A 25,455-nucleotide genomic window follows, 5' to 3' on the forward strand; every position below is an offset into this window, starting at 1 on the left:
AAGAACAACTCTGTAAACATAGTGTTTAAATAAAGTGTGAGAGAGAGACAGAGAGACAGTACGGTGGCTAGAGGCTTGCCTCCACAGTCGGCCTGATCCCCAGCCCCACGCAATGCCCAGGCCCCACCAAGGTAATCCCTGAGCACAGAGCCAAGAGTAATCCCTGAGCACAGCTGGTCCAAAAACAACAACAACAACAACAACAACAACAAAATACTTCCAGCACTTATAAAATAACCAGAATTTAAGGTTTACCTGAGACTAATGAAAGAGCCCACTATAAAACACTGGCGTAACTAAATTTAAGCTGCCCAACAAATATACGCACATCATGTCTTTAAGTTTAAGCACCCAACAAGAAGCATCCAACTTACAAAGTTGTGTGTTGTGAGGGGAACATGGTCCAGAAAATCCACTTGAAGCTCTTCTCCAATCAATGAAGCTGCATCTGTATTCCAATCCAAGCGTGCTTTTTTACTGAAGGGAATTTTTTAAAAATATGAAGGAGAAAAGTTTAAATAAGAGTTCAATACCAACAGTAACAAGAATTGCTATATATCTTTTGCTATACTTGGGTCACTTGTCATCCCGTTGATCTTTGAGTTGCTCGAGCAGGCGCCAGTAACGTCTCCATCTGTCCCTGTCGCGTGCTAGTGTAGCCCAACTGCTATACTGACATACAGTTCATTTGATACCACACACACTTCTTTAACTCATACAACAAACCTAAGTAAGAATGATCATTTTTTTTGCGGGGGATTTGGGGGGTGTGGGGGGTCGGCCCACCCACACATGCTTAGGGAGCCCAGCGCCAACGCCTGGTCAGCTGGGCTGGACAGATAATGCCGGACCCTGTGGGCCACGGGCTTAAGGGCCACCCCTGGCTACAGTCAGGGCAGGCACACAGTGCCAGAATCAAACAGGCATTCTGTGGCAGGAACCAATGTCTCAGAAGCCAGCGAGAGCTGGGCGCTCAGACTGTGATCCAGACCCACAGTCAGCGAGAGGTCTGTGTGTGAATCCCAGTCTTCAGACTCCGCAGCTCAGGTTCTTAGAATAAAGTCTTCCCTAACACAGTGAAATAAACAACCTCACAATAATATGTGAATGAAGGGATTTTGTGACGTCCAATTCCTATAAAGCAGTAGGCTCTGCTAGGGCCAATACAAAAGGATTAATACAGCCACAAAATTAATCTTCACTAGTCTACTTGTTTCAGAAACTATATAGATAACAAGAAAGCACAGAGGCAAGAGAGACCGTCGGAGTCCAGGCACCTGGGGCACAGCCTGCCTTGACCCAGATATGCCACACAGCCCCACCACTGCCAGGAGTGACCCCAGCACCCAGCCAAGGTGTGGCCCCCAGACTCAGCCCTCCCAACCCTCCTGAACCCTGCAAAGGAAGCACAAAAGAACATGCATTTCAGTAGCTTCAAATCTACCCAGTGGTTTTCTCGGTGTATAAATGTGAGCTGATGCAAGAGTCACTGGGAGGGTAAGGGGGACGTGGCCAGCAGCTACAGCCCCGTACTGTGCGAGGGCAGCGAATCCGAACCCTGTCACAGCCGCGCGCCACGATCCTGAGCTGACCAAGATTCCTGGCACCACGAGCACCTGCCCCCACTGTGACGGGGGGGCGTGCAAGCACCACAGTAACGGGTGTGGAGACCTATGTGCAGACCCTCCTCACCCCACCGGCAGCAGAAGAGGAGGGAAAATACTCTTGGACAATCTGTGTTGATAAGACACAGGAAAAAAAAATTAAATGCAAATAAATGGGCAGCACCATTCTGTGTCCTAACGGGAGATCCGGACACTACCGGGTCTTACTGCCACGTCCAGCCTCCCTGTGGCCAGTCCTGAGAACAAGTCAGCCACGTAAGGCTGTTCGCAGAAACCCTCCTGCACCTCCGGGCCTGGTGTGACGAAGGTGCAGGAACTCAGAACTGCTGGGGAAGCGCGTGAGCAGCCAGGCCCCTCGCCGACCCTCCCCTCCACTGCCACAACGCCTAGGAGTCGCCTAGGAGTCACCGTTACGGCGCTGAGGGTGGCAGCCCACGCGGCTCACCCCCCTCGCAGCCGGTGTGCCTGCCCTTGTGTCCTGTGCTCCCAAACTTTCTGGCTGTAGTGCCCGCAGGGGGTCACTTCTCGGACCTGGCTCCAGTGCTCACACGTCCCTGCAGTCGCAGGCCTGAGGGACACCTGGCTACTGTGCAGCGGGCAATCACCGGGGGCATTCCATACACCGCTGGCGGGAGCCAGGAACCTCAGACAGCAGAGCTGCCAGAATGCCACACAGCACATGTGGTGGCACTGGGTATCGCACCCACAGCCACACATCTGCAAGGCAGGCCCTTTAACCTACCTCGCTGCCCCCGAGAGACTGAATCTCTTCAGACAGCAGCCTTCCGCAGTGATGCAGGGAAATCCTGAGGACTGGCTCAATCCTGAGGACTGGCTCAATCACCGCGTCCAGCCCAGACTCGGGACGGGCTCTCAGGCTGGAGGACACGACTCCTGATTTTACCAAGGGCCGTCCCCGGGACCTCTGGAGTAAGCCGGGAACACTGCACCCGAAGTCCCACGCCCCACCGGTGCTGCCCGCTCCCCAATGCCACACACAAACACCATTCATAAAAATGCAGTATCCTACGAAGTAAGCGATGTCGGAAACATGAAACAGGTCCTACCCCTTGTGTTCGTGGAGAAGCCGGAAAACGGCGCAGCACTCGGGTTGCAGGCCCCTCACCTTGAGCGCCTTCATCAGACAGTCGTGCAGGCTCATCCCGTTGCGCACACTGACCTGCAGGCAAAGGACGCTGTGAGCCCGCCCGGCGCACCCTCAGGAGGCGAGTGGGTAGGTAGTAAAGCGTGGCATATGTGCAGCATTCTGGTGCTACTGTTATGTACAGTACCTAGAAAGAGGGTGTCTATAATGTTCATTAGGGGAAAATACATTTCGAGTTAGGGCCAGAGCAACAGCAGGAGGGCGACCTGGGTTCAACTCCAGGCACCTCGTATGATCCCCTGAGTCACCCGGAGTGACAGACCCCTGAGTGCAGAGCCAGGAGTAACCCCTGAGCACTGTGGGATGTGAACCCCCAATTTTTATTAATTTTTAAAATATTATGTAAGGGTATATAAGTTACAAGTTTCTGTCGTGTGTGGAAGATATACACCTGCCTGCTACTCTCAGGCACGGGCTGAGAGCTAAAGCATCAACTTTGCCTTGGCCCCTTACACTTCCACCATGTTCAACTCACTAAAATGTACGTGCCGCCATGAATGATCTACCGGGAAGGAAACGCCGCTGCTCTCTGGGCTGCAGACAGCGCCTGCCTGGCACGCGCCCAACCTGGGCCCCATCCCCGACACCCCATACGTGCCCACCCCCTCTAGCACTGCCAGGAGTAGCCATAAGCGTTGCCAGTTGTGACGCAAAAACAAAACATATTTCGGGGCCAGACAGCACAGAGGGAAGGCACCTGCTGGCACACAGCAGACCCCAGTTCAACCCCCAGCACCACAGAGACCCCCCACGCCACACCAGGAGGAATCCCTGGGCACAAAGTTAGGAGTGGGTGCAGCAACCAAACTCCCACTCACAAACTTGGGGCTGAGGAGAAGGCAGCTCAAGGAGCTCGCCGTGCCCACGGAGGGCCCTGGTTCAACCCCTGGCACCACAGCTGGGCATGGCCAAAACCAACAAGAAAGATTTTACATTTCAACTCATTTTTAACAAAATGGCTGATGTTCCTAACAAAATTTCCCATGTATTTGGTGGGGGATGGGGCGGTGCTCGGGGCTCTGGGGGACCCCCCATTTGCGGGCCCCGAAATTTTCCCTCTTGTGTATACCACACCCTAGTAAGGGCAAGCAGGGGAGAATCAAGCTTTCGCCCTGGTGTAAGGACAAACACCGTGGCGGCGGCGTCAGCGTCCCCGACTCTCCCGATCTAAACGGCCACATCAGCCCTAAATTCTCCAGCAACTGGACAGCTGGCCTTCGAGAAGAGTGTTTACATACCACCGTTCTTTGCTTGTTCGGCAAGAAAACACGAATGGTGTTGCTTGTCTTGGAAGAGTCCGTGAGTTTGCCATCATCTGACGCCCGACGCTGATAACCAAACTGCTGAACCAAGGTAGGCGAAATGCAGCTGGGGCCGTCAAACACTGCGTCTTTGAACCCAAAACCATTGCTGATCGTCTTCCAGGCCCCCTGTATGTGCTCCATGGAGGCAGCTTACACAGTGCTAAAACCTGGCAAGAAAGACAAAGAAAAGCAACACGATCCAGTCAGCAACGCCACACACAGAGGGGCTGCGGGGAACAGCGGGTGGGGGTTCTTGGGATACCTTCTGTTTAAGTAAAGCAGGAAAGTTCTGTATTGTACTTCCATAGAATAATTCACAGACCAATGAGGAAATTGGGAAACAGGGTTCAAAAAACTCAACCAGGTTACACCACCAGTTAAAAGTACCAAAGACATGGGCTGGAGAGACAGTACAGTGAGTAAGGCATTTTCCTTGCATGCGGCTGACCCAAGTTCGATGCCAGCATCCCAGATGGTCCCCTGAGCACTGCCAGGAGAGAGGGGTAATAACCCCCCAGCCCATCCCCAGCATTGCTGGGTTTGGCCCCAAACCCAAAAACAAAACAAAACACACCTAAAACATGAGCCTAAACTTTCTGACTTCCAGTTTAACACTTTATGTGTTTTTTTGTTTCTGGTGTTTGAGTCACACCTGGCAATGCTCAGGGGACCATACGCACTGCTACTCTCCCAGCCCCTTAATACATCATACCTTCTCAGCCTCATTTTTCTACTTTGGTTCTAACCTAATTAGTTAAATGTAAGCAGCTAACCTTAAGTATGAAAATCAGGTTAGTACTATGAGGAGTAAAATGTTCTGCCACCGGGCCAGAGCAATAGTACAGCAGGGAAGATGCCAGCCTGGCACACGGCTAGCCAGGGTTTGATCCCCGCACACATATGACAGGTCCCCAAACTTGCCAGGAGGGATCCCCAAAGTCAGAACCAGAGCAAGTCCTGATCACTGCCAGAGGTGGCCCATAACACACACACACACACACACACACACACACACACACACACACTCTTTGACCATTATTTACTGCCTTCAAGAAAGGAAATCAGCATTTCTAGAATGTGTTAGATGCCTTATATATAATAATTTCATTTATATAAATGTCCCAAAGATTTTAAGTCTCTTTTTCCATTTACGTCTGTTTTCAAAACGCAAAGCACAGGGTTCACTGTCCCCCACTGGAGTCTGGCCTGCGGGTCCCGAGACGGCTGCTCTCAGCCTTTTTCCCTCAGCGACGCCATGTTCACTCTCAAACACACTCTCTTATTTCTCCCTCCCCCCATACTTCTCTAAATAAAAATTCATAAATAAAACGACCTTACTTTACCTAAAGCAGGGGGGGGCGGGGCGGGGGAACAGATAGAGTATGGGGTTAAAATGCCGCCTGACATGTGTTGCTAATCCTGTTTCCATCCCTGAGCACTGAGTCAGGAGTAGCTCCTAATCACCACCACAGGCCCTGGAATCCAAAGGAAGAGCGGAACTGTAACACGGCTCACCCAGAAACACGCAGGTGGAAAACAAATAACCAGCCTCTATAGCTGTTTACAATTTTTTCCACCACAGCATCAGAATTCAATTTTGGTTTGTAAGCAGAAGCGCGCGGAGACAGTCACCCAACGAGAAAAAGAACCAAATGTCTGAATGAGTCACCAAGAAACTGCAACCGATGTCCACACACAGTCACACAGTGACAGAAAGTCAGCCCCTGGGGTGAGGACATGCAATGCCCTGGTGACCGGGCGTCAGGAGCTGTGCGGAGCCAGAGGTCACTTCTGTAGAAAGCTGAGGTGACACGGACCCCTTCCTTCCCAAGCCTCCTCCTGACGCTGGAGTTCTTATTAACTCCTCATTGCTGCTGTTTTGGGGTCCCTCCCCGCGGGGCCTGGGGGCAGCAGTGCCGGGATGAGCCCGCTCACGCGGGCACAGCACAACCCGAGGTCACTTATAAGCACAGAACCAGAACATTCCCTGAGCAACCCCGGGCAGCCCACGCGGGCCCCGACTCCCCGCCCGAGAGAAGCGCGCCCTGAAGAAGCATGAGGCCAATGCACAGACGCGCAGAGACCCCGGAGTCTGCACAGAATGAAGTATCTGATTTGCAGCACCACACACGCATTCCTGAAATCTGGTGGCAGGGTGGGGTGGGGTGGGGTGGGGGCTGGGCAGGATGTTAAGCAAACATGAATCTCCATAGAAGAAACGAAGACAGTCTGAGACATAAATAGAGACACGGAGCTTCCTTCTATCTTAACTGACAAGGAAATCTAAAATTGTGAGCAAAATTGTAACCGGTTATTTCAGAGGGACAATGGGAATTTTTTTCTTTTTTACATAGCACTGTAGCACTGCCGTCCTGTTGTTCATCGATTTGCTCGAGCGGGCACCAGTCACGTCTCCATTGTGAGACTCGTTGTGACTGTTTCTGGCATATCGAATACGCCACGGGGAGCTTGCCAGGCTCTGCCGTGCGGGCGGGATGCTCTCGGTAGCTTGCCGGGCTCTCCGAGAGGGACAAAGGAATCGAATCTGGGTTGGCCACATGCAAGGCAAACGCCCGAATCTCTTTTTCACATAGTACATCTTTTTCGCTTTTCCTATTTTAGAGCCGCACTACCACCTTCTCTAAACTCTTATTTCTGTCCGGGGCGGTAAAACAAAGCCCAGAGCCATCTTCCAGACAGGGCCCGGCTCTCTGCCCCTGCCCCTGCGACCAGCCCCCCTCGTCAGCTCACGACCACAAGCCTTTCTCTCTCTTTTTTCCTGGTGGCTTTGGGGGCCACACCCAGTCTTGGTTCCGGTTACTCCAGTCTCTGTGCTAACTGGGGCGGGGAAGCACGCGGGCCCAGGTCTGCCGCCGGGCGGGACCAGCTCCGCACATCACTCTCTGCCCTCCACGGCTGCTGTGACGGGGACCGCTTCCCTGGCTCTGTTTCCTGACCGAGAGACTCAACGGGCAGGGAAAGAGCTCCCAGAGCTGGAGCACCTGCAGGGAGGCCCGGGCTGGATCCTCAGTGCCACGTGCCCCCCACTGCTGTGGAGGAGGAAGACTCCTGAGACTTGTCACTAGTCCGCTAAGACAGGGCGACATGGCCCATGGGGTCCATAAAGAGCACTGTAGCACTGTTGTCCCACTGTTCATCAATTTGCTCGAGCGGGCACCAGTAACGTCTCCACTGTGAGACTTGTTACTGTATTTGGCATATCGAATGTGCCACGGGGAGCTTGCCAGGCTCTGCTGTGCAGCGGGATACTCTCGGTAGCTTGCCGGGCTCTCCGAGGAATCAAACCCTGGTCGGCCGTGTGCAAGGCAAACACCCTATCCACGAGAACAAATCTATCTCTCTCTCTCCCCCGCCACCCCCACACACACTCTGCACTTGCCTTACATGTGACATGTGGTGATCCTGGTTCAACCTCCAACACAACTTATATAGTCCCTGAGCACTGCCAGATGTGGCCCAAATACTAAAACCAAAATCAAAACTAAGCTCCTGAACAAGTCCTGCAAGACCTTACTTCAGAAGCCACGTTCCCTACCTCAGCTTGTCAGAACCTCCTGTCCCTTCCCTGCACAGCCGGGATCCCAGGAACAAGCCCCTCCCATCAGGGTGTCAACCTCACGCTGCAGCCCAGCTGGCAGGCTTATCCGGGGCAGCAGGCCACTGTCAACCGCTCCACACACCGGCACCGTCCGCACAGATAGCTGAAGGTCACCTTTTATATCACTAAGGTCCCAATCGGCCCAGAACAGTTCAGTGGCTCTGCAAGGTCACGGTCCCAAGTTCAATTCCCAGGGCTACTACATGCACCAAGAACAATCCTGGCAGTGATTCTGGTCCCACACAGCCAGGTGTGTGTGCAAGCACAACTGAAAGGGTGCAACACCCAGCACAGACTGGAGTCAAGACATCAGTGAGCACTGCGCCAGGAGGCATCTCTGACAAGCAATGTATGAGCACTGCAACATCCAGTGAGCATCACAAGCAAAAGTGTGGGAGTGTCACCATCAAAACGGCAGCCCACGAAACACACAACTCAAATGTGCCAACACCAGCCAGGTGTACCGCCACCCCACTCGCAACAACGATGGGAATCCAAGAGGGAGGAGAGAAATGGTTCTGCTTTAGAGACGTTTTCCCTGTCACGCTCCATCCATTCCTAGCACAGGAGGGACCCGCCTCTTCCTGCACCTGCGAGCGGAAGCCAGAGTCAAACCAACTGACCACCGCAGGTCTCCATTTCAATACCACTATGACCGATCCTGGGGAAGGGGGACAATATAAAAACACAAGGACAGTTAGTGCCGCACTGCATGTGGCAGCAATAACCTGTCAAGTACCTCAGGCCCAAAGTCACGAATTAAAACAGGAAACATTTCGGTCGAGGCTGGTGTGAAACCAGACCTTGCAGGAAGAAGCACTGCCCTGAAACCATGGCTAAAGATCTAATTCAGAGAACGTTCATCCAGGGGCCAGCGCAATAGCACAGCAGGTTGGCGCCTGCCTCGCCCGTGGCCAACCTGGGTTCAACCCCTGGCATACAGTGTGCTCCCGAGCCCTGCCAGGACTGATCCTTGAGTGCAGAGCCTGGAGTAAGCCCTGAGCACTGCTGGTGTTTCCTAGCAAATAAAAAGTATGTATCCAGACTGACTAAAATGTGTTTATACTAGTTTAAGAAAGGCCCTCCTTGGGCGGGCGCAGCACAGTGGGTAGGTGCCTACTTGAACAGGCCCACCCAGGCTCAAGCCCCAGCTCCCCATGTGGTCCCTGACGAGCAGCAGGGCGAGCCCTGAGCACAGCTGGGTGTGACGGAAAAAAGAGAAAAAACAGAGAGAGAGAGAGAGAGAGAGAGAGAGAGAGAACTAAGTCCAAGGAAAGCCCTGCGTGGTTGGAGTGACAGCACAGCACACGGCACGCAGGGCGTCTGCCTGGCACACATCCAGCCTGAGTTCAATCCCGGCACAACAGAGCTCCCAAGCCCCTCCAGGAGTGAGTTCTGAGCCCGGAGTCGGGGTAAGCCCCGAGCACCACCAGGTGTGGCCCAAGACACAAAGGAAAAGAAACAGAAACCTCTAGCTTTGTCTGTCTGGGGAGTGTCAGAGCACATGTCTGGACTGCAGCGCTAGAACCTGTCGGCCGTCCTGCGAGGAAGGCGGCGCACACACCTGGTGCTATGGCGGGGGCTGTCCACTGTGTGGCAGCACTGCGCGCCATGAAAGCCGGGACGGGCTAAGTCAGGGCACCTGGGGGGCACTGGGGACTGACCCTGCAGCCTGAAACTCGCACAGCAGGTGCCTATAGCCACTGCTGCGGACAGGGCACTTGCCCTGCACCCAGACAACATAGGTTTGATCCCCAGCACCCCAGACGACCCCCCAAGCTCCGCCACAAGTGATTCCTGAGTTCAGAGCCGGGAGTTACCCCTCCGTATCACCAGGTGTGGCCCCGAAACAAAAAGAAGAACTACGGGGTTTTACTGCTACAAGTGCAGGGTTTGGAGAGAGAGATCGGCGGGTGTTTGCCTTACACATGGATAACCCAGGCTCAAACCGCTGGCACCACATACGACCCGAGTAATCCCTGAGCAAGCAACACTGGGTGTGGCCCCAAAATCAAAATAAATAAAAATTTAAATAGTCAAAATTAATTGCAATTTATTCTTCAAAATATAAGAATGCCGCATGGTAGAGCCTGGCAAGTTCCCCGTGGCATATTCAATATGCCAAAAACAGTAACAAGTCTCACAATGGAGACGCCCGCTCGAGCAAATCTATGAAAAACGGGACGACAGTGCGATACGGTACTATACCAAAAAAAAATATATATATATATATATATATATACACACACACACACTATATATATATATATATATATATATATATATATATATGAATGACACCTTTGCCATCTGTCGTCACCACTTGCCACTGCCAGAAACAGCCCAGGGCCCACACATTCGAGGCAATGATCATTTCGAACACCATATGGGGGCTGGGTCAGAGCTCACGGCAGGCACGGACGCAGAGGCCCAGCCTCTTCCCTGGCCCCGGTTCCACACGGCGCTCTCAGCAGCCCCCACAGCGCCACCCAGGGGCAAGACAAAGCCCCTTCTGAAGACTACACAGCAGAAGAAAACCAAGTATCTTTTTAAAAGCACTGCACTGTAGCACTGCACTGTAGTCCCACTGTTCATCAATTTGCTCGAGCGGGCACCAGTAACATCTCTGTTTCCATTGTGAGACTTGCTGTTCCTGTTTTTGGCATATCGAATACGCCACAGGTAGCTTGCCAGGCTCTGCCGTGTGGGCGGGATACTCTCGGTAGCTTGCCGGGCTCTCCAAGAGGGACAGAGGAATCGAACCCGGGTCAGACGCATGCACGGCAAACACCCTACCCGCTGTGCTGCCGCTCCAGTGTTTTTAAAAGATAAATTTAAAATGTTCGTGAAGCATGAAGTGTGCTGAGCGCCACGGTGACCTAACTGTGAGCAAGGCACACCACCCCCTCCGCAGGCGACATTTAACAAATGGACAAACACTCCTTTCAGCACAGCTCTCGCTGTGTATATATTGGGGGCGGGGGTGGGGGGCCACGCCCAGCAGTGCTCCAGACGGACTCCTGGCTCTGCGCTCAGAGATCACTGCTGAAATCCGCCCTGACTTCTGCGGCGCAGCAAGTGCCCTACCCACTCTGGCCCCGGTAATTCTCTTTATAAAATACAGCTTCGTTATCACAAAAGCTCTCTGACCCTCCCTGATTCAGGGAGACAATCTGAGAATTTATGTTCTATGAACTAAGTTTTTACACTCAAAAAAGACTCATAATTTATTGTGATGCTCAAATTGCATAAATTTTGAAGCTCACGATATGCTTAACATGTATTCTTCTGGCCAATTCTAGAACTTGTCAGACTCAACCAGTTCCAAGCCATACTTCATGCGTTCGAGACATCCCCGCTTTCCTGCCCCTCCCCCCCGTGCCCCAGGATCCCTCGGAACGCAAAAGGCCTCTCCCCTGCTCTGCTCCTCCCTCTCAGCCCTGGCGACACTTCCACTACGGGAGTGCCACACGGCCCAAGCCCAAAGCCAAGCTCTGCAGAAACACGAGACAGATTTAATACCAGACAATGGGTATGACTTACTAACCACTGGAGGTCCGTCCGCTTTCTATACTCACTCCGCATCTGCCCATAAGAAAGTTCTCCTGGGGGCTGGAGTGATAGCACAGCGGGGAGGGCATTTGCCTTGCACGAGGCTGACCCGGGTTGGATTCCCAGCATCCCATAGGGTCCCCTGAGCACCGCCAGGAATAATTCCTGAGTGCAGAGCCAGGAGTAACCCCTGCGCATCGCTGGGTGTGACCCAAAAAGCAAAAAGAAAAAAAAGAAAGTTCTCCCTTTCTTATTTCTAGCTAACATTACTTCAGAGGGTGGTAGATTCCAGAAGCTCACTGTGAGTTTCAAAAGAAAAGTGTGGGCGTACAGGGGACTGGAGCCTTCGGTGGCCGAGACCCGTTCCCCTGGCCAGCCCACGGTGAAGGATGGACAACGGAGCAGGGGAACGGAGAACTGGGCCCAGGCTGGTCGGTAGTCCATTTATTTCTCTCTCCATCCCAGCGTAGTCCAATCTCTCCCTTACAGCACAGTCTAGCCAGTTTTGGTCGCAGTCCCAGTCATCACTGTTCTATCATCCTAGTCCCCATTCCCTCTCTCCCCTTACAGTATGTCACTTGTCACTTGTCATCCCGTTGATCTTCAATTTGCTCGAGCAGGCACCAGTAACGTTTCCATTTGTCCCTGTCACGTGCGAGTGTAGCCCAATGATATCTGCTCGCTCCAGGAACAGGAAGAACCTTAAACCGTTCATTCAGGGTTTTGACAAAGAAGTCTGACCATCTCGTTGGTGGACGGCCATGTGGCCTTTTGACGTCCCGTGGAATCTAGTCGGTAACAGCTCTAGTCCAGCGGCTGGTCGGCTGAGTCGCTTACAGCATAGTTACAGAAACCATGAAGGGTGGGGTACACATAGGAGGAGCTGAACACTGTCATAACAACAAACAGAGGTAAAGCCCCAATTTCAGGGGAAGTCCTGAGATTAACTCAAGGACAAAATGTCATCTTTCAGCACTCTAGATTACAAGGAGATCCTCTCGGGGGCGGGATTCCATCCAGGGTCTATTGCTTTCTCCTTTCCTCAGCTAGTCTTATATTTCTCGCCACTTTGTGTGAACACAGAAATATATCAAGCTTAAAGGATGCTCTTCCTGGAGACATCTGCCAGACTGCAGTCCTCAGGCCAGGTTACTCTTTCCTAACCCCAGCAGGGTCCTTACTCAGTTACTTCTTTTGGGGCCATGACAGTTTGTTTCATGACGTGCTCTTAACTTATTATACTTCTTACGGCACTAGCTTGTCCTTTTCTGATGCATGGGTAGCTTACAGCTTGCCCTGGGTCCATCCAGTCCCTTCATTGAGACCCTCCTTTCAGGGGTGTTAGGAAGTAAAGGTCACTGAGGCTTACGTCAGGTAAATATGATGGATGCCCAGCAGTAAATATTATTCAGAGTTAATGAACTCCCACGTTACTAAAGCACAGCATCAACTGTTTCCTGCATCTATACAAAATGGCCATTGCTAAACCATGCAAATGACATAAGGGAAAGAGAAAAGCAAAATAGGATTATTAGTGCCTGGTGGAATTGGGTGTGCCTCAGGGGCACTGTTGGGGGAGTAACCCATAAGCCTAGGCTCCCCTCGGGAGGAACAAGGACAACCCAATGTTCTCCAACAGTTCACCAAAACGCTTTCTTTTAGTCAATTATTTGGCTGATATTGATCTCTGAAAAAATAATCCGGGCTGGCCCTCTATACCTGGCACCTGTCAGACTCAGCAGACAGCAAGCTGAGTGCTGAGAATTAATTCTGTCCAACCAAGCTGCAATGCTGACCATCAAGCATTTCCTAAGCTGCCAAATTCTTTTTTTTTTTTTTGGGGGGGGGTCACACCTGGAAATGTACAGGGGTTCCTCCTGGCTCTACACTCAGGAATCACTCCTGGCGGTGCTCAGGGGACTATATGGGATGCTGGGAATCGAACCTGGGTCAGCCTCATGCAAGGCAAACACCCCCCCCCCCACTGTGCTATCGCTCCAGCCCCGCTGCTGAATTTGTGACATTTCAGCATGCCCACAATAAGGATCAGGTCTCTGCATCACTATCTCACTTAACCCTCCCAAGAGGTCCAGGAGAGAGACCACTCTTATAATGGTTCTGGAGATGAGGAAACAGAACCATCAGAGGGGTTCAATGAAACCGCCCGAGACGGCTGACAGAGACCTAAATTTCTCAGAACCACGAGTGTTTCCAGGACTTCTCAGTCACTCTCTGCTCCTAACGCAACGGGACCAGCGTGTCTGCGGGCCCAGTCAGTGCTGGCGCAGTGCCAGAGTTCAGCCCTGCGGCCCCCACTCCAGGCTTCCTGCTCACTCTTTCCTGCCTTTCTTTGCACTTTTCTTTCCCGACAGCGAGGAGACCTGGACCCAGAGCCTCACGCATGCAAGGCAAGTGCCCCTCCGCCAGCCACAGCCCCGACCCCCACGTCATGGCTCCGGGGCTGGAGAACACCGCGTGCCGCGTGTGTGCCGGGGCCCACGCTCCACCCTGGCAGCGCAGGTCCCCACCCTGCCCCAGCACAGCGGGGGGCAATCTCCAAGCACAACCTGGGGTGAGAACTGCCTCCCAGGGCGAGGCCCTAGACTTGATCCTTGTCACTGCAAAAATAAATAAATAAAATTTAGGGAGAAGAATAAAAGGGAAAGTTATCCATAATCTTATTCTAACGTGTATCTTGGGTAGCATCTTCTGATACTAGAAGCCACACAGGCGAAGCGAGTTTTGAAAGACCTACCACCACCTTTTATTAGCTGTACGACCTACTTTGCAAAATAGCTTAATTTCCCCCATGCCCAGTTTCTCCCTGATGCATGCATGCAATAAATATTACTGCACACCTATTTATCATGTGCCAGCACTGTTCTAGATGATTAGGTAACCTCAGTGAAGGAGACAAAGATCTCTAATCCCACGACATACAATAAAATATATGATGCAGTCCCAGTCGCGGGTAAGGCTGGGTGAAGCAGGCAGGTAGACAGGAGGTCAGAGCAGGACTCGCTGTAGTTCTAAGAGCAAAGCAAGGATTTCAGAAGCAAGGAAGCTTCACTTGCAAGGAACTGGTAGAATGTTTCGGGCAAAGAGAACATGACAAAAAGCAGATGTGTCTTATGCAGAAGAAACAGCGAAAAACCCACAATGAAGTAAAACAAAGTTAAAAGTCTAGATGGCGGCAGGGGAACAATGGGAGCTTAACAGTGCCTTACAGGTGACTTGGGAAGACATAAAATCAAGGAAAGATTTTGGACAGAGAGTCACATAATCTACCTTAGGTCTTAGCGACTGACTCAGGTTTGATGCCAGACACCTCACTGGGTTCCTCCCAGAAGCCAGGAGTGATTCCTGAGCAGCCAGGAGGAAGCCTTGAGCACTGTCAGGTGTGACCCCAAAATACTAAAAAGATTAACAAAATAAAAGGAGCCAGGAAGAGTACAGAAGGTAAGGCACTTCCTTGCATGCAGCTGCAGTGCCTGTGACCTTGGTTCAAATCCCTGGCATCCGGCTGGTCCAGCTTTCTGGAAAACAATATGGACAGTCCTTCAAAATCTAAAAATTGAGCTTCCTATGACCCCACAATACCACTTCTGGGAATATGCAAAAAAGCACAGTAGAAATGACATCTGTACCTACATGTTCATTGCAGCACTGTTCACAATAGCCAAAATCTGGGAACAACCCAAGTGCCCTAGAACAGATGACTAGTTAAAGAAACTTTGGGACATCTACACAATGGAATACTATGCAGCTGTTAGGAGAGATGAAGTCATGAAATTTGCTTATAAATGGATAGACACAGAGAGTATCATGCTAAATGAAATGAGTCAGAAAGAGAGGGACAGACACAGAAGGACTGCACTCATTTGTGGAGTGTAAAATAACATAACATGAGGCTGACACTCAAGGACAGTAGATACAAAGGCCAGAAAGACTGCTCCATAGGGGCCGGAGTAATAGCATAGCAGGTAGAGCGTTTGCCTTGCATGTGGCCAACCAGGGTTCAATTCCCAGCATCCCATGTGGTCCCCCGAGCACCGCCAGGAGTAATTCCTGAGTGCATGAGCCAGGAGTAACCCCTGGGCATCGCCGGGTGTGACCCAAAAAAGCAATAAATAAATAAATAAATAAATAAATAAAGACTGCCCCATAGCTGGAAGCCTGCCTCATGAGTGGAGGGGAGAAGGCAGCTGGAATAGAGAAGGGATCACTAAAAAAATGATGGCTGGAGGAATCAGTTAGGATGGGAGATATGTGCTGAAAGTAGATAATGGACCAAACATGATGACCTCTCAGCATCTGTATTGCAAACCATAGTGCCCAAAAGTAGAGAGAGTATGGGGAATGTTGTCTGCCATGGAGGCAGGGGGAGGGTATACCAGGGATATTGATGGTGGGGAATGTGCACTGGTGGAGGGATGGGCGTTTGATCATTGTGAGATTGTAACCCAAACATGAAAGCTTGTAACTATCTCATGGTGATTCAATAAAATAAAAAATAAAAAATAAATTTTTTTTAAATCCCCGGCCTCGCACACAGGCTCCTCAGCACAGAGCCAGGGATAGTCCTTAACTACTGCCAGGTGTGACCCACCCCAAATAATAACAATAATAGTAATATTACCTCATCTGGATCACAAAATTTGCTCAATAATTTTTGTACAGCAATTAGTACTGTGTCTGACACATAATAATGGTATTGTTAGAGCTCTGTCTTTTGTGTGTGATGGTGGGGGGGTGAGTCATACTCGGCAGTGCCAAGTCTGCTCCTGCCTGGCTCTGTGCTCGGGGGACCACATGGTGCCAGAATTGAAACCCAGGCCTCCCACATGCAAAACGTGCTCGGCCTGTCGGGCTATTTCTACAGCCCCGCAGTCACTGCATTACACACACTCCACAGAGAACATCAGTGCGGGCGGCAGGTCAGCCCGGCTCTCCTGCACACGTGCTAGCACAGCCCTGCTTGCTGAGGCACGGGCATTTGGGAGGGCCTGGCTCCTTGTCCAGAGAGATGTGCAGGGGCCTCAACCCCAGTGCTCAGAGAATGAGCGACAGCATTCTCCTTCCAGCTTCATGCGGAGTATTTCACACCCGAATGCTGTTTTCGGCACTGTTTTGTTTTGGTGATACGGGGTTGAACCCAGGGCTACACATACATAAGTTAGTTACTCTAGCATGAAGCTACACCCCCAGCCCCTCAGACAATGAAGTGATTCTTACCTCTGAAGTGACACATTGTTTCAAATTTTAAAATCCTTAAAATCCAACAATGATGTGCCTTATTCACCCTAACAGAGAACTTAAACTCGACTACTTCAGGTATACAGGTAATTTACCCGACACGGCCCAGGCGTGGGAGAGTAGGTTGAATGGTTAAGACATACACGAGTGTTGTTGTCATTTTAAAAATACTTTAAAGCTGATTTTCAAATTTTTCAATGATCTTCTTTTAACATAAGTTTATTTTCCAAAGCAGCTGCTTGCTGGCTGCGGCTTTTTCTCCTTTTCCCCCACCGGGAGGGGTTGGGAGGAAGGGGTTAGGCTGAACCAGGAAAAGGGTTTAGTGCTGTTCCTCCACCTTCCCCGAAACAGCAAAGGCTTCTGCGAGCTCAGACAGGGTGAAGATAAGAGGCTGATAAAGGCAGCATCAGTAACTTTTACAGGAACTTCACACTAGGTCAGTTCTCCAGCCAGCAGGTTAACTCCTGGGACGCTCTGTGCTTCCTACACTGCCCTTCACACCCGTCTCCTCTCACGCCTTCTACCAAGGCCTGGAAAAGGTACAACGGAGTCCCGAGAACAAGGGCAGCGTGGAGGCCGTTCTGGGACAATGCTGACTGGCCACTCACAGGCAGAGACGACAGCCGCCTCCTGACTGGGCAGCCGGGCAGGCCCAAGGGCACTCACCACTGGGCTCCCCCTCCGAACAATGCAACAAAAGCCTGGCCCACAGTCAGAGAGTCTAACTGCTGGCTCTGTCTGCTCTTCGGCTGTGTTTTGGGGCCAAACAGCACGGCTCGGGGGTTCCCCCGGGCTCCGCACTCAGGGATTTCTCCTGGCGATGCTCAGGAACCCCGTGGGGTGCTGGGGACCGAACAGGTTGGCCACAAGCGAGGCAAGCGCCCTCCAACCTGCTCACTCTGGCCCCTACCTAGCAGGTTAATTCTGTTGTTTTAAAAGTAAACAGAAGGCTGAGAGGTGGCTCCGTGACTAAGATGCCCCTTGCAAACCTGAGGCCAGGAGTCCAGTCTCTGCTGCTGTGACAAGTGCCCAGCGCTTCGGGCTGCTCAACTGCTCTGCCTGAGGTTCCCAGTGATACAAGTGCTTCCTGGTCAGAAGGGAGCCAGGCAACCACCGGAAGGGTGCCACCCCCGGGGAGCACACCAAGGAAAAGACGTATTCTAAGGGGCCACAGGACAGCAGATAAGGCTCTGGCTTTGCATGCAGCTCACCTGGGTTCGATTCCCAGTGCTGCCCAGGGTCCCATGAGCACCGCCAAAAGTGACTCCTGAGAACAGGGTCCTGAGCACTGCTGGATGTGGCCCAAAAAAACAAAAACAAAAAACTATCAAAGATAACAGAAGACATTCATTCATAATTACAAAACCTTTTGCCCTTTGAGGTCCCTTTCTCAAGGGACTTGTTGCATGAAAAATCAACACAGAGGATGAAGTCAAAATCCTGGGCGGCTGAAGAGGATGATCCCTGGTTAGCAACTGTGCACCAAAGGGCCAGCGCGGCAGGTAGGGCACCTAGCCTGCACGGTCCCCACGCCACACCAGGAGCAACCCCTGAGCACAGAGCCAGGAGTCAGCCCTGAGCTCCACCGGATGTGCCCAACAACACACACAAAAATTAAGAAATTCACACACACACACACACACACACACACACACACACACACACACACAAACCTGTACATCAGGCACAAGAATCTAATCTAATTGGTCTGAGGTCAGAGAGACAGAACAGGGGTAAAAGTACCCGCCTTGCACGCAGTGATCCGGGTTCCCTGGCACCCGGTGTGGTCCCTGAGCCAGCCGCAAGTGATCTCAGACAGGCGGGAAGTCCTGAGCACCAGAGTGTGGCCCAAAATAGTCCCCCCCACCCCCTCCCACACACAATCAGGCTTTTCCAAAACCCTAGTAAGAGAGTTACCTTCCTGTGTGTGCAGAAAGGCCAGGGGCTGCAGAAGGAGCTCGTGTCGCGTGAAGGAGGCCCAAGCCAGATCCCCAGCAGCGCCGGCAGCCGCCCCGAGCAGAACGGGGCGCAGCACCTGGGCAAAGCTGAGACCCAAAACCCAGCAGAAGCTCAGACCATCAGCTCACAGGTACTGGCGAATCACAGTCTCCAAAAGAAATTAATACTGATGGGCCAGAGGACATTTCTCCTGGCTCTGCACTCAGGAATCACTCCTGGCAACGATCAGGGAACACTGGAGGATGCAGGGGACTGGACTGGTCCACGAGTGCAAGGCAAGCACCTGCGGCACTGGCTGCACTGTGGCTCCAGCCCCCGGAGCGCATGTTTCGCATGCCAGAGGCCAGGTCCCATCCCTGGTCCCAGGCTGCTGGGTGTGGCCCAAACAAAAACAAACAAAACTAATGTTGGGCAGAGAGATATCGCAAAGGGCTAGTGCACATGCTCTGCATCCCTGACGCTACTGGTCCCTGAGCACCAACTGGTTGTGGCTCTGAGGGTCCCCGAAGCACCACTGGGGTGGCGCCAGGGGCCCTGAGCACCTCTGGCCAAGTATTACCAAGAGGGGCTCCCAGGGCCGCTGAGCACTGTTTGGAAGGTCTCTCAAAAGTAGACAAGTCTATGTACTTATGACACAATTCCCGACACTTCTGAGCAAAAGAAACCAACCCAAGGTATTTAATCACACGCATGCGCCTTCAACACTTTTTTTTCTGTTTTTGAGCCACACCTGGTGGAGTTCAGGGATCAGTCCCGGTTGTGCCCAGGGGATTCTATGGGATGCCCGGGATAAAGCTAGACACACGCAAGGCAGGCACACTGCATGTCACACTGCCAACACATCACAAATTCAGCAGTTTGCACCTGCTTTGCTCCTGCAATCCAGTGCGATGCTATCCTCCAGCCCTTATCTCTACAATCAACAGCCTCGAACTAGTGTCCTCTTTCAAGTCTATATTTACTATATTTATAGGTAATAAGAACTTAAAGTAGGGCAGGGAAGATAGGACAGGGGCCCAGGGCACATTCCCTGCATGTGTGAAACCAGTTCAAAGCCAGCACTGAATGACCCCTAGGCACCACCCGGGCAGCAGTGCTGGAGACCTCAAACACCGCCGGGGGTGGACGGCCTGGGCGTGGCTGGGCTAGTGGTCGGCCACGTTACCACTGAGCCCAACAGCGCTACATCCCTGGGCACTAGCGGTCCAGGCATGCCCCTCCAGTGCCCCTAAGTTCCTGAGCACTGCTTAGGAACCCCCGCCCCTCAAAACAAAGAATAAGTTCAAGTGTCATACAAACTTTTAAATGCCTTTTAAGCTATGCTACTATTTAAATGAGTATATGTGTATTAGCATGAGTGCTAAGTAATCTGTCTTCATTTTGCTCATGAGCTTATTCTAATTTTTGCGGCAGTACTTAGAAAGATATGTTCATTTTCAGAAAGTCTGCCACCACAGCCGAAATGGCATGTTGCTTTTGCATGGGTGGTATAATGTTTTCGCGAACCCCTTAACTTTCAAGAAATAGTTCATTTTTTTAAGTGAGCTATTCAAGAGAACGTTAAATGAGCAGTACAATAAGCTCTCTGTTCTGGTCAAAAATCAAGGAAGGTGGTGCTTGATGACTTACACCAGCAAACACTGGTCTAGCAGAGTATCTAGTAGAGAGACCTGAAAGGACTGTACATTTTGCCTCTATTTACCTGTCAAGCTTTTAAACAAACTAATCACCAATAAAATCCCTATCATCAAATCAAACAGTTTTTCTCAGCTAATGCCATTTCACTCTCCCTCTTAAAGCAACACGTACAGCAGGCCAGAGAGACAGTACGGGGTTAAGGTGCCCGCACAGCCCGCCAGGCTCAGTCCCGCCCACAGTGGTCCCCGGAGGACCCCCAGGAGGGGTCCCTGCGCACAGAACCAGGAACCACCTCTTAGCACTGCCAGGTGTGGGCTAAAAAAGGTTTTGAAAAAGAAAAAGAAACACGTTACACAACAGGTTCAGGGGGTTCTTCTCTCCCCAGCCCCACTTCCTCCTGCCCACCACACTCATGCCTCATCTCCCTGCGCCAACCATGGGGTGCTGACTTGTCTTCATGATCGCTCCAGGGCCCTGCGGTCTTCCTACCTTGAATTGCTGCCAGTAAGAAGTGGGGTGGACAACCCTAGGTTGACTCTCAAACCCACATTTCTCTTTTAAGAACGCCCTTCACCTACAGGAATAAACCCCAGCACAGATGTTTAGTAGACCCAAGGTCTCACTACACATGAACGGAGCAAGGATCCCTGTGGGACAATGGATTTGAAACTATCATACTGTCCCCTCTGCAGTAACTGAGGACAAGTAAACTGAAGAGCTTTAAGAATCGCTCGAGTGGGGGCTGGATCGATAGCACAGCGGGTAGGGCGTTTGCCTTGCACGCGGCCGACCCGGGTTCGATTCCCAGCATCCCATATGGTTCCCTGAGCACCGCCGGGGGTAATTCCTGAGTGTAGAGCCAGGAGTGACCCCTGTGCATCGCCGGGTGTGACCCAAAAAAAAAAAAGAATTGCTCGAGCAGAAGAGAGAGTAGAGCCAACAAGGCGCCTGCCTTCACCCAGCCAAGCAAGGTCTGATCCCTGAGCTCACAGCCGGGAGTAAACACTGAGCAGACGGGGGTAGCAAATCAACATGCCCCTTAAAAAAAAAAAATATTGAAGCTAATTTACAGATTCAACACCATTCCTATCAGATGCTCAGTGGTGTCTTTACAGAAAATGACAAGGTGATCCTAAAATTTATAGGAAAAAGGTAAGGAACCCAGCATAAGCAAAACAATGTTTCTGAACAGGGGGGGCACAGGGGGGTGGGGGAGCATACCTGGGGGCTATTCCTGGAAGGGTCACCACAAATACACACACACACACACACACACAGAATTTAATTTGCCTGACAGCATACTCTTTGAACTTTTGAACTAAAATTTTTGTTTGTTTGTTTTGGGGCCACACCCAGCAGTGCTGCTCAGGACTTTTCTTGGCTCAGATTCAGGGATCACTCCTGGCAGGGCTTGGGGAGACCATCTGGGGTGCCAGGGATCAAATCCAGGTCAGCCACATGCAAGGCTGGACTGGACTATCTCTCCAGTTCCACAAACTGATTTTCTTAGGTAACTATTCCTAGATATCTGAAATATAAAGGGAATTAAACGATGAACTATGATTTTTAAATTGGGGGAGGGGTGCACGTAACAGAAAACCCAACTTAAAGTACACAAATCAGGGGAATTCACTGAGAAATTTATTTGATAGGAATTGTTTCAGAGGGGCTAGCGAGATAGTACAGCAGGGAGGTGCCCGCCTCGTACACAGCTAACCTGGGCTCAATCCCCATTGTCCCATATGGTCCCCTGAGTACCAGCAGGAGGAATTCCTGAGTGCAGAGCCAAAAGTAACCCCAAAAGAGAATGGTTCTAGAAATCCTCAGTGTAAAGGCTCAATCAATAACTTTTGGGTTTTTGTTAGTTTTTTGGACACACCTGGCTGTGCTCGGGGCTTACTCCCAGCTCTCAGGGACCATTCCTGGCAGGCCCTGGGGACTGTACGGGGTGTCCGGGACTGAATCTGCTTCAGCCACGGGCATCGCCTGACCACGTCCTCTTTCCGCCCCTCTGTGTTAGATTAGGTTTCTTTTGCTTTCTCCTTCTTGCTCCCGTTTCATTCTAAGGCAGGCTACGTCAAACCCCAAGGCACCATAAAGTGGATGGCGAACAGATTCTGAAAGCTTCGTGCATGTTCATTTCAGTCGAGCAGGCGAAGGCTTTCTTGTGTCTCAGGGAAGCTCCTTGGAGTCAAGGAATCGCCACGCATGACTTTCCATCTCACTGACCTTCAGTGACTCACAAATCATTTAGTCCAAACGGCTGGGTTTCACTGTTGGGTTTAAACTTATTAGGCACTACCCTGTAGCCAAGAATCAAATACCCAGAAATAAATCTAACAAAGGAAGTGAAAGGCCCAACCTATATTTAAAAACAAAAAACATTAAAAAAAAACAAAACCACCAGAGTCCAGGGAAGCACCACACACACACACAGGGCTGCACCCACAGGTCCTCAGCCCTGGCATGGCCTCCCGAGTGTCACCTGGGACCCTGAACCACTGGGCAGGCCACCCCCCCATGCCAAAAAAAAAAAGTGTAAGACTCAAACAAGAGGCCTGGGATGTGGGTCAAAGGTTAGAGCCACATCCTGAATATAATCCTCAGAACCAGAATAAGACAGCAAGAAAAGGAAAGCTATTCCATGTATATGGAGATAAGAATTAAAAGTAAAAATATTCTTTCTGCCAAAAGCACATAAAAGATTTAATACCATCACAATAAAAATTCCAATGACATTTTTTTAAGGAAACAGAACACCAAAAAATTTACAGAATAATAAAATACCACAAATACCTTAGGCAATGATGAGGAAGAATGAGGAAACTGAAGGTCTCAGGTTTCCTGACTCAGATCATGCTACAAAGCAACAGTAATTAAAACTGTATGAGAGGGCCACCAAGGCTCCAGAGGCTGAACGCACGCATGCTCTTCTGCATTTGCGAGGCCCAGATGTGATTCCAAGCACCGCCTACGGCCCACTAAGCAATGTCAGGGGTCATCCCTGAGCACAGAGCCAGGAGTAACCCCTGAGCATTACTGGGTGTGGCCCAAAACAGAACCAAAAAAGAAGGAAGGAAGAGAAGAATTTCAGATTGGGGGTAGCAGTTGTTGTTATTTTGTTTCGAGGCCCCACCCACCACTGTGCTCACCCCGACCACATGGGGTTCCCGGAATGGAACCCAGGTCAGCCACATGTAAGGCAAGCAAGCACCTTCCCGGCTCTACTGACGCTCCAGCCCCAGGGGATAGTGGAATTAAGCTTAAAGGAAACAGTCATTTCCAAATTTTGGGGGTACATGCTGCGAAACAAAAAGGCTTTTTTTCTCTAGCAAAACCATGTAGTATGGGGCTGGAGTGATAGCACAGCGGGGAGGGCGTTTGCCTTGCACGCGGCAGACCCGGGTTCAAATCCCAGCATCCCATATGGTCCCCTGAGCACCGCCAGAGGTGATTCCTGAGTGCATGAGCCAGGAGTGACCCCTGTGTGTGACCCAAAAAAAGCAAAAAAAAAAAAACCATGTAGTATGAAGAATCCAACTCCAGCAGTAAGGCAGGAAGGCACCTGCCTTGGAAGGGTCAAGCTTAATCCCCAGATGGGCTCCCAAGCCCGCCAGGGGTGACCCCTGAGTGCAGGACCAGGAAGAAGTCCCAGGTGCCCCCCACCCCCAAAATAATTCATTCTAGGGCTGGCAAGATAGTACAGAAGGCAAGGCACTTGCCCTGCAAGTGGTCAACCTGGTTCGGTCCTCAGCACCTCCAGTACTTAAAATAACCCACATATAGATAAACTGTCAACCATGAGACCATGAGAAATTGAGAAACGTAAATATAAACATTTCTTACTGACTCCAACAATCTCCAGGATATGCAAGATCTAAAATATGAGATAACAGCTACATTTCACATATTTGCAAACGATTCCGAAAGTAGCCCCTCCTTGGCCAGAACAACAGTACCATTTACTGTGATGCTCATAATCCCAGAGAGTCAAACTCAGTGTTTTCATTCTAGTCTTCTCACCCTGCGGTCAGTCTGACCCTAGCAATAATTTCTGTGAACCACTTTGTTTGGAGGCATTTCTAAAAAAAAAGAAGAGTCAATAGTGCCAAATTAACAAAATAAAAACGTAAAACCCTGTGAGGGTCTCAGTGTTTTGCTTTGGAGAATTTTACCAAATGCTACTACTTTAGAAAAAGGTTTTTGAAAGCATGAGTAAGGTGCAGGATTATTAGGGAGTAAAAAGAGTACTATTAAAGTAGCCCCAAGACAGGTAAAATCTGATAAGGCTACAATTATGAAAATGTAACTACCAGTACTTAGGGTGCAATTTTCAGTGATCTGAATCCTGTAGTTTTTCAGTCCAGCTCGCACATTTGGAGCACGAAATGCTACAAAGTAGAGAGGCGCACACCACTGAGCTCTCGGGCCACAGCACCTCTCCTGAGAGACGGCGCCACAGACCTCTGGACAAGGGTACAAAAAAACCCGTTACAACAACCAGAAAGCCTTGCAGAAGCTATTAAGTGTACAAGAACCAAAAAGTGCTGCATCTTCTACACACCAAGAACCAAGGTGGTAGGCCTCACACGCCTTGCAGGGGTGAGCCCTGGGGTCCAACTCCCAGCACCAAAAGAATTTAACATCAAGAGCCAGTTGCAGGACCTGAGTGATGAACAACAGATAGGGCGTTTACCTTGCACACGGCTGACCAGGCATCCCACATGATCCCCTGAGCGCAGCCAAGAGAAATTCCTGAGTGCAGAGCCAGGAGTAATCTCTTGAGCACAGCTGAGTGTGGCCAAAGCCAAAGAAAAGACTGTTGATAGTTAAAAGTTGTGCTTCATTCTAACAAAGAATTTAGTATAAAATCATGATCACAGTCTGGAGAGATAGCTCAAAGGGCAAGAACGCGTATTCTGCATTGTGGGAGACTGGGTTCAATCCCGGCCTGGGTGCAGTCACGTGAGCGTGCCAGAATCCCTTCGCGCCACCCTGGGAGCAGTCCCAAGCACTGCCAGGTGTGGCCCACACTCCGGAGACAAACTACAGAGCAATTCTATTTCTAATGCTTTTGCTAATGTGACCTTTCTTCCTTATTTAATTCTATCCATTAAGTAACAGAGCATCAAATGTTAAGTCCTTTTATTTAGAAAGCTAACTCATAATCGGCAGCACATGAAAAGGGATTTCAGACAAATACAATGAAAATTCTATAAACTTGTTCAAAATCTTCATTCAAGATTTCCCCCAAAGTTGGCAACAGAGTAATCGCCAAGTAAGTAGAAGGCTACTAACTACAAACCAGGCCTCCCCAACTCTGTGCACTGGTCGGTA

General features: G+C 50.8%; 1 protein-coding gene across 4 annotated transcripts in view; it reads right to left on the reverse strand.

The window, feature by feature from the left end:
* The window catches only part of RAF1 (Raf-1 proto-oncogene, serine/threonine kinase), a 58,141-nt gene that overhangs the window by 18,142 nt on the left and 14,544 nt on the right, over window positions 1-25,455 (reverse strand). For 2 of the 4 annotated variants that reach the window (XM_055134531.1, XM_055134532.1), the window contains exons 2-4: window positions 4,029-4,261; window positions 2,693-2,805; window positions 375-477 (exon numbers count right to left, since the gene is read on the reverse strand). In XM_055134531.1, coding sequence (XP_054990506.1) covers window positions 375-477; window positions 2,693-2,805; window positions 4,029-4,235 — 423 coding nt within the window. In that variant the 5' untranslated portion in view covers window positions 4,236-4,261. Of the gene's footprint in view, window positions 1-374; window positions 478-2,692; window positions 2,806-4,028; window positions 4,262-25,455 lie in introns of those variants that run through there. The other 2 variants (XM_004613228.2, XM_055134533.1) reach the window with 1 other exon arrangement.

Source organism: Sorex araneus, chromosome 4 (assembly GCF_027595985.1).
Source record: "Sorex araneus isolate mSorAra2 chromosome 4, mSorAra2.pri, whole genome shotgun sequence".
Taxonomy (NCBI): domain Eukaryota; kingdom Metazoa; phylum Chordata; class Mammalia; order Eulipotyphla; family Soricidae; genus Sorex; species Sorex araneus.